This window comes from Ornithodoros turicata, chromosome 7 (assembly GCF_037126465.1).
Source record: "Ornithodoros turicata isolate Travis chromosome 7, ASM3712646v1, whole genome shotgun sequence".
Classification (NCBI taxonomy): Eukaryota; Metazoa; Arthropoda; class Arachnida; order Ixodida; family Argasidae; genus Ornithodoros; species Ornithodoros turicata.
Genome location: NC_088207.1, coordinates 39,973,689 through 39,991,065, shown reverse-complemented (window position 1 = coordinate 39,991,065; position 17,377 = coordinate 39,973,689). Strand labels below are relative to the sequence as shown.

The following is a 17,377-nucleotide window of genomic DNA, read 5'->3' as shown; positions in this document are numbered from 1 at the left end:
GGAAGAGTGCTGTCCTGAATTTTTAAGGACAGGGATGATATGCTCATTACGTGTTTTTATTTGATGAATGCAAATAATGAATGCCACAAAAGCAACAATCACGACTGTAACGGTTAAAAAAAAGCCTGGGCAAGCATCCTCATTGTATTTTTTGGGGCTTGCGAGATCCCAATCAACCTGCAAGCATATGCATCAGGGTTATGTCGCATTTTCTATTGACGACATACACTCTAACGTCAGGGAGCAACAGAAGGTTGGAGAAGATGTCTCAGGTGTGTTCAAATGCGCTGGCTTTTAATTGAGATTGTCAACACAACATCCTTGAGAAATACCAGTATTTAAGTACATTTGGTGATGACAAGGATGAGCTAGAGCTCTACAGCGCACTATCATTTAGTCGCCGAAATATAACAAAATATACTTTGGTATATGTGTACTTATATCCACTGTTGGATACACAAACACGCCAGCACATACCTGCAAAATAGGCCACCACCACTCCACTTATCAAAATGCAGGGGAGTGGCTTCCGTACAGCAATGAACATTGTCGGTGAGAAAGTCACTTTCTGAGGTTTCAACCTATCCCAAGATGACAAGTCTTGAACTCTGAACAAGGCTGTTTCTTGTACACACAGAGAACCATGTACCGCGAATATGTACCAGAATATTGTACGATGAACAGAGCAGAAGCGTGCAAGCCAGCTGGTATAGATTTTATAGCCCTGGGCAACATCTCATCGAGTGGTTGCCCCTATCGTAGCATATCATGATCCTGTGCAGGGCTGCCCCGTTGAAAGCATTCTGTTTAGATAGGATGATGTGATGCAATTTGCTTGTGTTATGACTAAGGCCCCGCGTTTTCCGCGATTCCGCGGAATCCGGAATTCATCGCGGAATTCTTCGTTTGGCACGGAATTTCATGAAATCCCAAATTTTTAGGGGTGTGCAGGTATATCAGTTCTCGAATTGGAGTCAAATATCAATCACTCGGTATTTCATTTACGAATCGAAAACCCAATATTCGGATTTCCGAATATCCAACTATTCGTGGAATATGAACGATTCCTCCCGAAGGTGGGCTTCACCTGACGCTTCCCTGCATGAGGTGAAGCATGGTTTACAAATTTGCCCATGCCGCAGGACCAGCACAGACAGATTGTAGTTTAGCTTAAGGTAACGTTAGCCCAGGTTTACTGTGCATACTCCGCCTGAGGAAGAGGCGGCGTCCCTCCCGTGCGCAGTTTGGCGGTGGTAGTGGGGCATTTTGATTTGATGTTTGGGAGTTTGCCTTTAAAGACTCTTAAATAATGCCTACAGACCAGAAACAAAATGGTCTCCTAAAGATATAACTTCCACAGGGCATGTATTGTAAGCTCCTTCCTATAACCTTCCTAAAACCTCTGTACATGCCGGAAGATGTTTCAGCAAGTATGAAATGACAGCAGGCTATAGATGGCATTCTTTGTCAGAGGAGAACACAAGATATCATGAAAGAACTGATGTTCTGAAGCTGAAACAACATAGAAGGGACAAATATGAAGGATGAAAGAAGGAAGTCACTGAAAAGGTTAGCCAGCTGTAGGACTCGAACCCACATCTTCTGGATTGCCGGTCCAGGGCTCTACCAATTGAGCTAAGCTAACACTCCTTCTCAGCGGCTTCCAGGGTGCGTCATCTGAAGGGACAAACCGGCCATTCTCTCTCACTCATACACACATTCATACGACGGGATCGACGCAGGCGGCAACTGTTGAACATGAAACAACTGATGTTCTGAGGCTGAAACAACATAGAAGGAAGTCGCACCCTGGAAGCCGCTGAGAAGGCGTGTTAGCTTAGCTCAATTGGTAGAGCCCTGGACCGGCAATCCAGAAGATGTGGGTTCGAGTCCTACAGCTGGCTATCCTTTTCAGTGACTTCCTTCTTTCAACAAGATATCATGTATGTAATGCTGAGCCGCAACAGTGCTTCGAATCTATAACGTAGTAAAATATTTTTTTGTTCCCACATTATCCAAGGAAATAAAGTGTTTCCCATTTCCAGCAGCCAATTTACAAGACTGTGCCGCAGAATTTTGAATTTGCCGCAGCAGAAAACCAGGGATACTTAGTCATAACAATTCTTGCATACAGAGTACTCCCGTGCATTTTTGCTTGTCCTATCCTTCTCAGTCGAATGTTATCACCGTTGCACAAGGCTACGAAGAAACGTCGCATAGCAGTCGTGAGATCGCAGTTCTTTGGGCAGCATTGATGCATCACAGTATATACAGCCTCGGGACACGGTGAAAGGCAGGAGGGTGGTAATGTTCGAAAAGCAATGTACAACAAACTTTGGAGCAAAGGCATACTGTCAATCTCCAACATCAGAATCACCATCACCGAGTACACTCAGCAGGAGGAAAGACAAGGCCAAAAGGGCAGTGCCAATCAGATCTCCGAGGGCTGTGAGGTACGGAATGGCAGAGTTGTCAGGATCCATGCCCTGAGTCCACATCCAATGCACCATCACATGAGCAATGTACAGAAGGAGGAACACCTGCATGTTAAAATAATAGCTGGAACTAAAGTCACTCTCTAATAAAGCGTAAATAGTTCTGTTAGTCCCGTCACTCTAGACCGAACAAACAAACAATGTTCCCAATTCATATTACTGGCACCTTTCAGCCTTGCTGCGTAAATCTCACGACATCATTGGTTGCTTTGAATTGCACTACGGTATACTGAAACATAGAGTTAGGCATCTTTTTAACTGTGTGTTTACTACATAGATAATGCATTGTGACTGATGGAAGCCGTAGGAAATGTTCATCATGGAAGTTTGCGTAAGATTTTGACCAGAGTGATGTAATCCATCAGCAGGTCAAGGAAGTTTGAGGCAAGTGTCATTTCTAGCTTCATAGAAGATGGATTGGATTGAACAGGATGGGAAACCAAAAAATAGAAATAAAGAACGGGGTAATGACGCCCATTCCTGCACAGCTTGTGACTGGTGTAAACCTGTCAATGTATTGTCTTTGCTAATTCTCACCCCTGTATAACAGAGTCTAGGCAATTCTGTCATTAAATTACTCGTATATATTTGAAACAGGGACAACAAATTGCCAAGATTCTGGCATATGCCAACAGAGTATCGTACTTTTAGAACAGATATGTTACAAAACAGAAAGCAGAATGGTGTGTTACCTGTATGACACCAGCTGGTAGATAGACAGATAGGAACATGGGTGTAACAGATGTATGGCCTGCCTTCAGCAGACGAATGCCGTAAGTAAAAACTAGATGGCCTGGAAGAACCATGAGGAGCAGCACCCTTGCCGTCCTCGAGTGAATGCCTGAAATATGCATGAGGTGAAATTTATGCTAATGATTTTTAACTGGGAAAAGCAGAGAGTGTGCTTGCGGTAGGACTGGGATACTGACTTTTGCCAAAGAAGGCGGACAATGGGCTGACACAGACCCTTGAATCCAACACGGGCAAAGACCCCAATTCTGACTTTTGATGAAGGAATGTCGAGATTCGGCTTGCTTGTACCGCCACTAGGTTCCCTCCTACACCTAAATATGTTTAAAAAAATACGAGTCATACGGAGACAACAAATTCCATGTGTCGCCATGTTGGGCATCCATGCCAGTGCCATACTAGAAAACACACCGGTCGTTCATACAAAAAACAATGTACGTACCGTTGATTACTGGTTGAAACACTGCCACACCATGAAACTTTGATACTGTAAAATCCAGTATACACCCTCCAACACTGGGTAGAAAAACGAAAGCATAACAAATGCATTAATAAAAAAAACAGCACTAGCAACTCAAAATAGGATTATGGGAATCTAGGCTATGCCATATACAGCATATTGCTGAACCTCCTGCATACTACCTTCTAAAAACTTCTAACAATGTAGTAAATAAATTGCCTAGCTCTAGCAGCAGCACAACATTTCTGCATCCACAAAATTGAATGCATGTTTGTCTCTTGAATAGACAATTTGGAACCTGTATAATTGCAGATATAATTTACCTTCTTGTCTGTGCAAGGCCACAGACTTGCACTCACATTGTTTTGCATACACAGGTGTAACGTCAAGTAATCAACTTGACCTACTACTATTAGTAACCTACGAAGCAAAGTGAGCTATACCTTGATATCATCATGGCAGAAATAACGGGACACCACCCAGTGTGAAGAACCTCTCTAGTGTGTGGATTGCCGCAAGCCACTATGCCCCATAGAGGAAGTAGCATTAGAAACCCAATGAGAATGGCTGCCACAAACCATATATCTGTTTCTGAAAGCCGGAAAAAAAATTAGCACTTGTTCCATTACCTGTCTTCTAGTAATGAAGCGCAAAACGAACATAGCGAAACAACAACGCAACAGTCGTCCTCACCAAGTTTTGTGTAAAGAAAGCTGGATACAACTGCTAAAAGTGCAAGTGTTGTCAGATCCCCCAGTGATGCGGCTATGGGGGTGGCAACGTTGTCCGGGTTAATGTGGCACTTGCGTGACATTATTACGACGCCAATCATCACTGTACCTAAAGTGAGAGAGAAATGAAGGTCACCAAATTATGTCCAAACTTTCACAAATGATGCCTTTGCAAACACACGAGGAATATCAACAGAACAAAATGAGGCACAAAGTTTTGTGCAAAAAATCATGGACCACCGTATTATGTTTGTTTACTTGGATAAACAGTCTCACCCAGGACCAGGCTGGCCACGCTCGCCGTGACAAGGCTGCTTGAGCACAGTAGCAGTGCATGTTTCCAACTGAACTCCCCATCTGGAATCCAACCCATGACCATGGCAAACAGGGACGCCAGAAAACCTACCACGGTCGCTTGACACTGGAATCGGCAGGAAGAAGGTTTTAAAAAGAAAAGTAAGAGCGACTTTTTTCCTTTCCACTTCTGTATGCAAGAATTGTTCAATACTGGCCCTGTAATAACAACGTTCATATCTCATAGATTCCTGAACAGCATCCCAGTAATCATAGAAGGTACTGTCGTTTACGCAACTGCTGGCCAGTACATTGAGTAATGCAAATTAAGAAAGTATAGCACGTAGCGTAGAAAGCAGAAAGTACAGTAAAGACAAGCACAAAAGAGAAGGAGAGAGAGAAAATGCTGCTAATTCAGGCTCTGGCATGACCAAAGCTTGCAAACTTACATTTTGAGTGCTGAAGAGAATGAAAAGGTAAAGATGCCATGAGCACATCATAAGTAGGGCCGTGTGTTTTAAGTAGGGGTGTGCAAATCCGAATATTTTAAGTCCAATCGAATATTGAATCGAATGGGGAAAAAAATTCTGAATACCGAATCGAATATCGAATATTCGTGCAAAATTTACAATATGCGACTTTCGCACTGAAAGTTTCCATTTTGTAGCCCATGGCTTTAGTGTAATTTTTCTGGCATTAACTGTCACAAGAGAGACATGCAGTTCTTCTGTTTAAAGCCCATAATCTATAATTTTACATGAGGGTGCTTCCTGCTTTCAGGTGAGCCTACACTTACTAGAGTGGTTACCTTCATTTCAAAATTTTATGCCAGGCAGTAGCATGTTATATGGATGAGGCTGTAATTGTTTCAGACAACCACAGGCCATTTGTGAAACAAACGGATTGGCATCCTGCCTCAGCTTTGCCATGAACACCTTTTAGTTTCTTTGCACTTGCCCTAGGAAGTTGCACTACTGAAATTTTAGACTTTTAGGACATCTTTGAGACACCCTTCTTGTCCATGGGCTGTAGTCATTATTCAAGTGTCCTAACTTTTTGAAGGCAACCTCACAGACATCAAATCAAAGTCCCTCGTCGGCACCGCTAAACTGCATGTTGGAGGGGCGCCACCCCTTCCACACACAGTGTCTACAAAACTAACTTTTGATAACGTTATCTTAAACTAAACACCGTCCCGCCTGTGTTGGTCCTGCAGCTAGGGCAATTTCGTAAAGCAGGCTTCACCTCATGCACGGAAGCATCAGGTGAAGCCCACTTCCGGGTTGTGTCGTTCATATTCGTGGAATCGTCGAATATTCGAAAAACCGAATATTGGATATTCGATTCGCGAATCGAATAGTTCGAGCGTTTGATATTCGATTCGAATTCGAGAATTCGAATATTCGCACACCCCTAGTTTTAAGGTTAAACCAGATCAAACATGTTTTTACCCTCCGACTTGCATCATCGGCACCAAAGACCATTATCAACATATTGGAACCTACAAGGACCAAGCGGTGCACATAAATTACTTATTACCTGGAGAAGCGCAAGGTTTCCTGTTGCCATTTTCCACTGTGCTAATGACGTATCCATATTTCCGAGGTTGGCCTGCAAAGCAAATTGCACCGATCAGTGATATCTTAGAAAACAAAGCAGCTTCCAATTTCGCAAAAAGTTTTTTTACACAAAGTTGACAATACATGCACAAAAGGTGCTGCTCAAGGTCCAAACTCATTGCCACAACTCACGTGCCAGAGAATTTGCTACAGCAACAAAGTTATTCTTTACCTGTGTAGACAGCCGAGAAGCTAATGTCATTTCAAGATTTCCTTTCAATCCTAATAATGCTGGCACCAGTATAAAAAGCTCTGAAACCTTTTGGAAGACAATCCAATGCTACACAAAAGAAAAGATACAATTAGTACCCAGAGCAACAAAACAAGGCCCGAAGAAAACACAAACAAACACACCTCCAATACACAAATGACATCATGCTAGGGAGAGCACCCGTCGCAGCCCCATGTATTTTCTATGGGGCAAACTTTTCCATTTTTCTCGATAAATAGTCGTCCGATCTTCATGATATCGGTCTCATTTGATAGCTTTTAACAATTATGAGAAAATGGATTTTTCGAATTGTATTTTTTTCGCTTGGATTTTTCGTTGAGACGTTGTAGAACGTGTGGAAAATAGCCAAAAATTGACCTTGGACTTCTGAAGCGAATAGCAGAAAAAGCAATCATCCTAGGCGACATTTGCTCAATCCATTTTCTTCTAAAATGTGTCCTGAACGTTTTGGTACCACTATCTCGCGTGTAAAGTCAGCCGTTCTTGAGATAAATGAGAATATCTGAGGGCATGTACAGCGCTTCCTCGGGTCAACTTTTTCTGCCGCCCGGTGCTGCGACGACGCGGGCTTTACGTCCAGAAGGTATTTATCCGCCAATAAACCTCTACCCGACAAACGTCATCATCACGACGTTGGTAGACAGACCGAAACCAAAACAGACCGGAAGGAGAAGAAAGTAGGACCGAAGGTCGCGTCCCTTTCAGAGACCATCGTAATCCCCTCAAGACCGTGGCTTTCAGGCGCGACCTTGTTCGCCACGAGCTTTGAACGTAGTTCAACTCTACCAAACTCGTGGCGCTGTCGAACATTATGACATCATTTGTTTACAAACAAGTAGAGGTCTATTGTGACCCTTATTTCAGCATAATATCGGAGTTTCCCTTTCCCAGGAAAAAAAGGGGAAGGGCGCTAAGCTCCACTACAGCGGGGCTATTCTTTTTCTTGCTGTGTGGCTTATCCGCGCCGGCCTTTGAGAAGCGGGCACAAGTAGGCATGTAATGACTCAGCATGCTATTCTCGGTATTGGGCTCGTCCTTGCAGTTCGGACTGTCCCGTCGATTCGCTTGGTTCCTGCGTGCGTGTTTGTTCCGAACATCTGGAAGCGTCGAAAGATATGTTTGGCGCAGGGACGAGCGGCGATGATGAGCTGAGCAACTGAAAATTCGGCACCCGCCAAAATAATGATGATAATAAATACTAGTGAGATAAGCACAACATCGCCATTGTCTTCCGGCCTCCCAAATAATTTTTTTTTCGCTCTCTCTCTCTCTCTTGTTGTTCTCACTTTGTTGTCGGTAATTCCCTTGTAAGGTTGGTAACAGGTCAATGGTAGACGGCCACCGATCCTTTTCAGGTTCGAAGCATTTCTATCTGGGTTTGTGGACGCGACCTCTGTATGTATAAGATATCGCGTTCTGGCACAGATAACAACGTTGGTATGGTTCAGGCCCGCCCACACACACAAGAAAAAAGGGGGGAGGAAAGAAAAAGATGTAACAAAGAGCATTGACCATTGCTATGCGCTGCTCGTTTGCGAGTATGAATCGCGTTGTGCTCCTGCAGTATGTTGCTTAGTTTTCAACAGTGTCATCTTATCTCAGCAATGAAAACAAAGGAAAACTAAATTTTGTGGCAGAGTTGCAGTATATAATAGCACATATGTCACATACTCAATCGTTTGCTATAGTGCACTTAAAGGATACGTAAAGGTTCTGTTGAGCACCCAAAATGTTTTTATGGACATTGAATGATTCTGACAAAACTACTTAATTAAGTATTATTTACCGGTTTAAGGGCTGAGTTGTCAATAAGACAGTCTTTCTTTCCGCTGCTTGTGGGGCATGCGCGAGCAACACCGAGCACCCTTTTCCCGCCATTACTGGTCGTTATTGTTTAGCTTTATTTATTACAAGTACCATTCTTTTCGTATTTTTATTTGCTAGCATTAAGGTTCTTTGCTAAACGTTTGTTCTGGCATTAATTTATACTTCAAGACGTGCACGCGCAACAGGGAACGGTTGCACCCATGCGTCCGTGCATAACGTATAAGAAAATGGTAATAGAGAGTTTTGGCAGACCGTTGATAACGTGGCTTGCGTCGAACCGTATCAACCGGAACCAATCAGTGGGTAAGATTCTCAGTCACGCACCACTGCGATTGGTTCCGATAGGCACGATAACCTTATGAACGGTATACTAAAACTCACTATTATCATATGTTCAACTCCAGCCCAAATGATCGTATTCGGACATTCCAAACTGATACTTTTTCTGCGCGAAGATACAAAAGGGAAAAGAAACATGTATACGATGTGTATGTGTGTGTGTTTTTTTTTCCTTATTCAGTACCGAGCGAGAATAAATACACAAGTCTCGTGTAAAATTTGTACACAAAAGGAGGTGTTCAGTCAAACGTCTTGAACAAAACCGCATTCAACTGAGCAGCATTCGGTCAAATTGGCGGACCACGTGCTGGCCACTAGGTGCCGATTTAGTGATTGTCGCAAAAATATAGTTGCTGAAGGTGCACGTTCATGGGGTAGACAGTTGGTACAATCACATGCGAAATTCACAAGTTAGTAATTTTTGAACATGAAAGAACTGAAGTTCTGAGGTAACCTGGAAGTGGCTGAATAGGCGTGTTAGCTTAGCTCAATTGGTAGAGCCCTAGACCGACAATCCAGAAGATGTGGGTTCGAATCCTACAGCTGGCTAACCTTTTCAGTGACTTTCATAGTAATTTTTGTTTAATTGGTGAGGGTATTGCAAACGAACATTGCATAGCATAAGTACAGCCCCACTGATGCCAACACAGAATAAATTATTTCGCCATCGTGACCCGTTTTCTATTCTTCCAGCCGGGAGATTTTGGTGCAGCAGCAAAACGATACACAAGTCGAACAGAGTGCAAACCAAGGAAGCTGCCGACAGACACATGAATAGATGCGTTTGTTCCCCAAAGCTGCATTCTCCTCAAGAACCCCTCTTTTCTTATAGCGAATTCGGGTGGTCATTTCGTAGCAAAACGGCCGAGCGCTCGGAAATTGCTAGGTCGGCGACCAAGCTGGATCACGTGACCGTTGCCACCCGAACATGATTGCTAGGAATCTAGCGGGTTTAGGTACTTGGATCACGCTAGGGGCGTCGCGGTCGCAAGTCTTCGAGTTCTGTCGTCTGCTAAACCACGTGATTTCAACATGCGCGCCAATGAGGGCACTCGCCACCGTTGCAGTGCGGATGTGACGACACCAGATACAGTTGAGCAATCTGCTGCTCGATCATTTTGAGACCGGGCAAAAAAAGTACTAGCTAGCAAATTCCGAGTGGTTGGAAAGCCCCACGCGAACATGCGAGATTTGCTTCATTTTGACCAAGCGAACATGACTGCTCGAGATCTGGCAAAAAAGTTGTTCCGAAATGTCCACCCGAATTCGCCATTAGGAGATTAACCGCACATCCCAAGCGAAGTCGGGGCGAACAAAAACAACAGGGTCACGCATGCTGTGGGGACTACATGCCCCCACGCTGTATCGCGCGCTTTTTGAACAACGGCACTAGTTACAGCACTCGGCGCACCTAGCGCCACCTCGTGGCTGGGTAGACCCCGGCGCCATCTCGTGCCCAGAAACGATGAAACGGCGCGGGGTGCATCCCCTCTTAACATTCTCTCCTGAAGTAGCTTGACCACACAGAAGACTCTCTCTCTGAAGATACACCTAATGCACTAATGATACAGCAGGTAATAAAACCAATTTTAGAGTTCTTGCTATCAGACATAGAGGAAGTATGTATTGAGAAAAGGGAAATGTAAGGGTAGACCTCCCTGTAGAGCAGTTAGTCTTTGAAGAAACCTGAACTCAGAAAATGCAAAACATTGTGTGTACCAGACCACACACACATATAAACTACATTTAAAGGAGCACTAAGTTGACCCCAAATTTTTTTTCCCGTTTTTCGGTGCAGAGTGTTTCTCCAACGAATAAAATGGGTTCCTGCAAAAGAATGATGAGCGTAGGTGACCTACAGAGCGAGCACGAGGGCTCTGCTCTGCACACCTTAGAAAAATTCTTCTCCTCGTGGAAAGAGCGCACCGCAGACCGAGAGGACGTCATGACATATGCTATTTTCCTAACGTGACGCACAGTGGCACAACTGAAACCATGTATAAACATCTCGTGAGCTGCAAAGAAGAAACAAAGAAACAAGGCACGGAGCCTCTAATACGTCACTCGACAATCGTGTCGGCCGTCTGCAGCTGCTTTCTCAGACCGTTTTTTCTAAACTCGATTGCACAGTTATAACGCACCGCAGAATGAAAATATTTTGCATGGTGACTCCTGGTGGACAGCTTGACAGATGAGGCACGATTTCGAACGACGTTAAATGTCACCTCATTGCTCCTTTAACGGGCCCTTCACCCCCCACAGCCACAACCAAACACAGCAGGCAACATTGTGAAAGCCAGCACACCTGAATGATATCGAGCACAAGTCCAGCACCTACAGTCCCAAAGCCTGCAATTAGGAACGGCACAAACACTTGAATCCCTATGGACCACAGAGGTTCAGCGGCCTTTGACACCAAGTCCCGATGAAGACCATCCCTTGGCTTCGCTTTCAGCTCAGCCTCATCACCTAGAAGGGGTTCTTTATACTCCAGGGTAACATGCTCGTCTGGAAGCCATTCTTGGCTCTCAAGGTCCGACAACCTTGATCCAGTGCCTATATCGCTACTGTTTCCAGTGCTGCGGTCCATCTTGGAATTTTCACTGGAGATTCGTGGGGCCATTCTGCGACGTATCGAAGGTGAGGAAGCTGAGGTTGAAGAAGTTGGGTTGTGCAAACCCATTGGGGTGGCAGCATCTGCCCAGTTGCCCTGTTTATGAAAGACAAGAGGGCCATATCACCAACAGCATTATCTCCAAAACTACACGCATATTTATGATACGGAATACTGCAACACTGAAAAAGTCACCAGAAGAGAGGAACAGTTTGCTCATGTTTTCCTCAAACACAAGTTGGGGGCACGAGATGGCTCACACAGTGACTGCAGCTGATTTCAAATGAAGAATAAGCCATGGCACAAATAAGAAAAGCTTGCTGCAAGTGTGTCATGTGCAACACTGTACAAGACACATAAATGGAAAGGCAAATAATGCCTCTACACATTCTTTTTTTTTGGGGGGGGGGGGGGGGGGGGGGCAAAAGTTCCTTGTACAAACTGTGCATGTGGTACTCCTTCCTCGTGTGAAGACCTACAAAGCAGCCACAAATCTCACTATTTGACACTGCATACAATACAACACACATTTTATATGTCACCACAGAGACACATTTTAGACAACCTAACACATATAGTATATAGGCTTACACTCTCCTTTCGTACATTGTGAGATGTTTTGTCACATTGCTGGCACAGCTGTCATTAAACAGAATGTCCAACTGAAGAGGATATGAAGCATGTGCAAGAACAGATGTGGACAGACATACAAAGAATGCAAGCCAGTCAAGATTGGTAAAATATGTTCATTAATCAACTTAAACTATGACAATTGAATGCCACAATACTGTTTACCTACCTCCATTTTCACATTAACCTGTAGGAGGCACAGAAAAGAGAGAAATAAACGGGAACTTCTGAGCTTATCGGACAGTTGCAACTTCAAGTTATACATAAGACTCAGTGTGGAAAGTGGCCAAGCAAGCCTGCTACACCCCACAAGCCAGGGGCTGGATTCTATAACAATCCTGGCCACCTTCCATGCTTCAATTTAAACTGTGAGTGAATCTGTGTGCTACTGGGACAGCACTACTAGGTTGTGACAATGCTTCCTCTGCAGCATTATCAACAATGGGAAATGCAGCGATGGCACGAGGATTCATGATCAAGTGTAGTGCGTAACGATTGGCAGTTGTACGCGGTATCTTGAAAATGTTACACAACTTAAAGGTGTCTGAAAAATTGCGTAAACGTGTAGCACGTCTCACTTCGTGGGTCTCCATGGACAGGCAACCCATAAATTTTGCCACAAAACCCACTAAAATGCAAAAAGAGTCTGACACAAAGAGACAAGCAACAGCAATGCCACCATAAGTGGCTCGATTCGTGATTACGTAGACTCCTCATTATGGTGGAAATTTGGGAGTTAACCAAGGGGCGGATACGGGCCTGAGACTTTCTTTTTTTTTTGGGCGGGGGGAGGGGGGGCGATCGCCCAACCGGCCGCTCCTGTATTTGCCACTGAGCTGACCACTGCTATCTCTGGGGCACCATACCATTTCACACTTCATACCATACTTCGCACTTCATACCATCACACTCCACAAAATATACACAGTTACAGTTACAAGCAAGTTCTTTTGTGTTAGTGATATCCTCTGTATGCACAAAATTTTAACTGTAGACGACCATAGTGCTTGGTAAAGAAGGGAAAAGAAAAAGGGGATAGCAGAGGACGAGATGAATGGAAGTCTCACAGAGGCAACAGGCATGTGTGTCATTGGACAAGGGGCAGATCCATACCCTCGGTTTGGGGATGGGTGGTTTCTTTGTCGAAGCGCGAAGTGGGGAGGGGAGTGAGGGAAATTCAACGTATAAACTGACGTTGGGGGAGGGATTCCCCCCTGGATCCACCACTGCATTGGATTCTGAGTGGACAGAGGAGAACAGAGTTGCAAGGTGTGTCGTGGCAACGCCACCAAGGCTAAATAATGACTGCTTTAGGCCTCCTCTCACTTCTTCGTTACATGGACACAGCGATTTCCCCAGAAATTCACTGTTGGGGGGGTGCCGAGCTTTCAAGGGGATGGGGGGGGAGGTTATGCTTGGTAAAGGTTCCACTTACGGAATTTTTTTCTTAGACACGGAAAGAATCGTGGCACAATGGTGACATATCTGCACAGCTTTCCCGTTTTATTTGTACATGTTATTAGAATGCAGATTCATTATGAACGGCATTTCAACATTAAGATGCATAGTCACACGACCGACAAAGAAAAAGGACTAGCACCTTATCTCATCAATCTCAATGAATACCTAGCAACCAACGGTGAAAACCTTAGAGGAAAAAAGCAGAATACCTCGCTCGATTGAGTTGGGCACAAATGGTTCTTGATGATCCACATTGAGATTGCGTGCCCGCACGCATTTTTGCTCGTATATGCGCTCGATATATGCATTGAACAGTCACTTTCAAATAATTTTGGACAAATGCATGGTACGATCATCTGCATGACTGTGGTCCTACAGCCTGAGAAATTTCAGGGGGGGTGTTGCAAAAATGCAGGGAGGGTGTACAACCCCCCTGGGGGGGGGGTAGGGAAATCTCTGCATGGACATATAAAGCTAGAATGCCATTAGCTTCAGCCAATCGCTTCAGTCGATTTCAAACACAGGCATTTTCTGGATAGCTGGAGCTGTCCACGCGGCTAGTGGCGTCTCATCTACATAGGTATGGCTGGTGTGATTGAGAAAAATCTTTCCTGCCCAGCGACCTCTCGGCCGACCACGACTGTGACTGGTTGATTGATTGATTCTTATTCGTGTAGTCACACCTACATCATGGCTACTAGTGCTCAGGCTTTTTATACTTTGGGTGTTGTGGGCTGTGCAAGGGGTCATGAGACACCGAATGCAACTGAACGATTGGCCACACATACACATAGAATCTGTATTGCAGATAGTGTGACTTTGTGTCTGCTGCTAGTCTGGACAACTGAGGGTCTTATACTGCTGACTGTGAGGTGACCTCGAGAATTTTGTAAGTTGGCTACGGCAGAAGGACATGAAAGGAGGTCGAGAAAGTTAATAGGGTGAAAATTACCGATGAAATTAACCCGTCACTGATTTTCTTGTACCACATAGGGTCTTAGTACAAAATAATGACTACTCTGTGTTTCCTACGCTAATCATCGATCCCCCAATATGCTCATGCAAAGACACAGAAGCTGAAGAACCATAGACAATGGACAACAGTTGAGGTGAAACACCACCACCACCACCAGCGAACCACCACACATCAGCTTCAGAATATATAATACTTACTTCGAACCATCTTCAAGAATACTGTTACGTTGTACAAGGAGCCTGGGTGTAAGATAAGATGTGTAAAGAATGGCTAAACAGCTAAAAGGTGGAAGCTGTCAAATATGCTCTCTAACCCATAAATCACATTTCTGCTACTACCAACTTACTGCCAAGATACAAAAATTTGTTACAAAGTGTCAAAACTTGGCAGGGCAGGTTGGAGACCCAGAAAAGTTACAAAAACCTAAGGAAACATGAGCGGGCATACACAGCACAAGACCTGGACGGACAGCAAAGTTTTATTTGATCAGCATATTTCTTATACTTTTGCTGTTCCTCTTCTCTTATTGTGAACAAACATGAATTTCTTTGTCGGGGTCAATGTGTGGTTGACTAACTACAGGAACATGCCTGAGCAGTTAAAACCCATCAAAGAACTTCGGAATTAGCAAAATATGTTGAAGGCTGTTTGTGCTGTGTCCCACTTTTTGTAAAGACTGGCTGTATGTATCACACAGCAGATGCTGGAACTTGTGTCATTCTTCAGGCAGGAATCTCTGGTAGCATTCCTGGATGCATTAGTAAGCCTTCTACTGTTCTCCGTCGTCCTCTGTTCTCGATTTATAAGTGCTTGGTTTGTAAATAAATCAGTACTGGTTTTGAGCCGTGTGCATGTAAGTATCCCTGTGCATCATCAGACTCAAGGTATGGAGCATCATTGTATGTCAAACCAGCTTGTTTCCTTATCCTGCTTTTGTACATTTCTTTCCCTTTTGTCTCACCTGTTTCATACCTACTTTTTAAGGAGTTGATAAGAATCCCCTATTTTGCCCCCAAAGTGTACAGAAGGTTTACTTGTGTATTTACTTCCTAATTTTTTAATTGCTTTTGCCTCTTGATACAATAAATGTCCCTTGCTTCCTGCTGGTCTACATCGTTGAAACTGATTTTTGCATCTTTTGCATTGTTATGGTTAATAATACCTAATATCATTATCATTAGCAGTTCTCAAGAACTGCTCAAGGTACCGTTTTAGGTCTCGTTAATTCATTAATGATCTTCCAGCATCCTTGGCCTCTCAGTTTCACCTATTTGCAGACAATCACACTGTGTACAGGACATTACCCTGATAGCAATAGTTTTCACATATTCCAGCTGGATCTAGGTCAAATCAGTGCTTGGTGCACTTTATGGTTCATGAGCTTAAACCTTGCATGTTTTCTTATAAAATGTTTCTGTTCATTTAAAAAATTACCCCATACATGTCATTAGAAATAGTAGCCTCCTACAAGTACTAGAGTGTTCATATCCCCAGCAATCTTCCTTTGAATGTCCATATCAACAAGATTACCTCAGAAAGGAGTCATTCCCTTGGTTTCACATGTGGCTCACTTTCACAGTACCCTGTATAACATCCCTGAGAGCTTCCATCAACCTCCGGCATTTATTTACTCAATGTAAGACGCCCGGTTTGACATTATTTCGTAAGATATTTTACTGCAACCACACCATGAAATCAGTCCTTTTTTTTCCATGTCTGCTTATATTTAGACAGCCCGTAGCGACAGCTCATTAAAGGTCGGTTCACAACACTGCTATACATCTGCATTTCGAATTTCTTTCGTACCAAAAACCACAAGAGACTGGAAGCTTTCCCGTAGAAATTGTATCTTTTGAGTGTGAAAGACGATTTTGAGTCCGTGTCTGCAAGGTTATTTTTGTCTCACATTGAATCTTGTTTGTATTATATTATGTGTATCAGTATCAGTGAAGTGTTTCTTGACTTCCACGTCCCTCTATCATGCACGGCCAGGGGGTGCTGTCAAGCAAATAAAAATGCAATGAAATAAATGAAAGAAGCTCTCTATTGGCGAACCCTTTTTTTACCTTTTCTCTTTGTTTTTTTTTTTTTTTTTTTTTCATACACATGAAGATTCCTTTACCCTATGACTGTACGACCACAACCTTCACGACATGACGATCACGGATGTAATAGTCGGGTGAGCTTCACAATCATGACGCTTTTGACAAAGTTGCATCAGAAGCTCCAACACTTTATGCAGCTCCAACGCGGTTATCGTACAAGGACAGTATTAAGAAGAAAAAAAAGAAACAGTCTGTACGACATCTTGACTGCACTGCTATGTCCACCAGTTACTGACTCGATGCTATATAATAGAGCAATGAAGAAGGCATTCATCCAATCACGCAGTCTTAAATGAAGATCGTGCATTGTCTGGCACAGATAAAACGAATGCCTCGCCAGCATGATTGTGTATGGTGCACGCACAAACAGTTCCAGCTGCTTGCGGGCGTACGGAACGGATGTGTGTTTCAGCATGTTTACGTCAGCACTACGCGCTGACACCATCATGCGGAATTGTAATTCAGAGACAAAGCAAAGCTTGCAATATCTCTAAATAGTGTTTCGCTGCTCTTAAGTTGCAACAATTCATACTTTTTGTCTCGCGGACAATTTGTAGTGGGGAAAACACGATAATTCGAGCACGGACGATCAGCTTATGAAACCTGGCGGTAGAGAATGAATATGAATACGAAGTGAAGAATATGAGAGAATAAAACGTACCCTACTGTCACTGGAGTGTCTGAGAGAAAATACGTCACAGAAACACGTTACATTCTGCTACAATGTGCTAAAAACAACTCCTCTTCGAAGAGGCTGCAAGTTTAGATCCGAACTCTATGTCGATGGCGATTCCATAATACTTCACCGCAAAGCAAATGCTGGCAAATGCATCAGATGTGTACC

General features: G+C 43.7%; 1 protein-coding gene across 3 annotated transcripts; it reads right to left on the bottom strand.

The window, feature by feature from the left end:
• Positions 1-35: 35 nt before the first annotated feature.
• LOC135401100 (solute carrier family 41 member 1-like) lies at positions 36-17,311 on the bottom strand. 3 transcript variants are annotated; one of them, XM_064633274.1, is made up of 12 exons: positions 17,195-17,311; positions 14,626-14,667; positions 11,053-11,457; positions 6,522-6,629; positions 6,270-6,341; positions 4,713-4,857; positions 4,399-4,545; positions 4,149-4,296; positions 3,688-3,761; positions 3,425-3,559; positions 3,188-3,336; positions 36-2,540 (listed from the first exon to the last, which is right to left on the bottom strand). In XM_064633274.1, the coding sequence occupies exons 3-12, from the start codon at positions 11,428-11,430 to the stop codon at positions 2,355-2,357; spliced, it is 1,542 nt and encodes a 513-aa protein (XP_064489344.1). In that variant the 5' UTR covers positions 11,431-11,457; positions 14,626-14,667; positions 17,195-17,311; the 3' UTR covers positions 36-2,354. The 3 variants fall into 3 exon arrangements, with proteins under 3 accessions (XP_064489344.1, XP_064489345.1, XP_064489343.1); XM_064633275.1 differs by lacking the exon at positions 14,626-14,667; XM_064633273.1 differs by lacking the exons at positions 14,626-14,667; positions 17,195-17,311 and adding an exon at positions 12,161-12,253.
• Between the last annotated feature and the right edge of the window lie 66 nt (positions 17,312-17,377).

Excerpts from the sequence above, each read along its gene's own strand:
- LOC135401100 (XM_064633273.1), bottom strand. Across the intron at positions 4,858-6,269 it reads GAAACCTTGCGCTTCTCCAG|TGTCAAGCGACCGTGGTAGG; the intron begins GTAATAAGTAAT and ends TGCCGATTCCAG. Across the intron at positions 4,546-4,712 it reads CGTGGCCAGCCTGGTCCTGG|GTACAGTGATGATTGGCGTC; the intron begins GTGAGACTGTTT and ends CTCTCACTTTAG.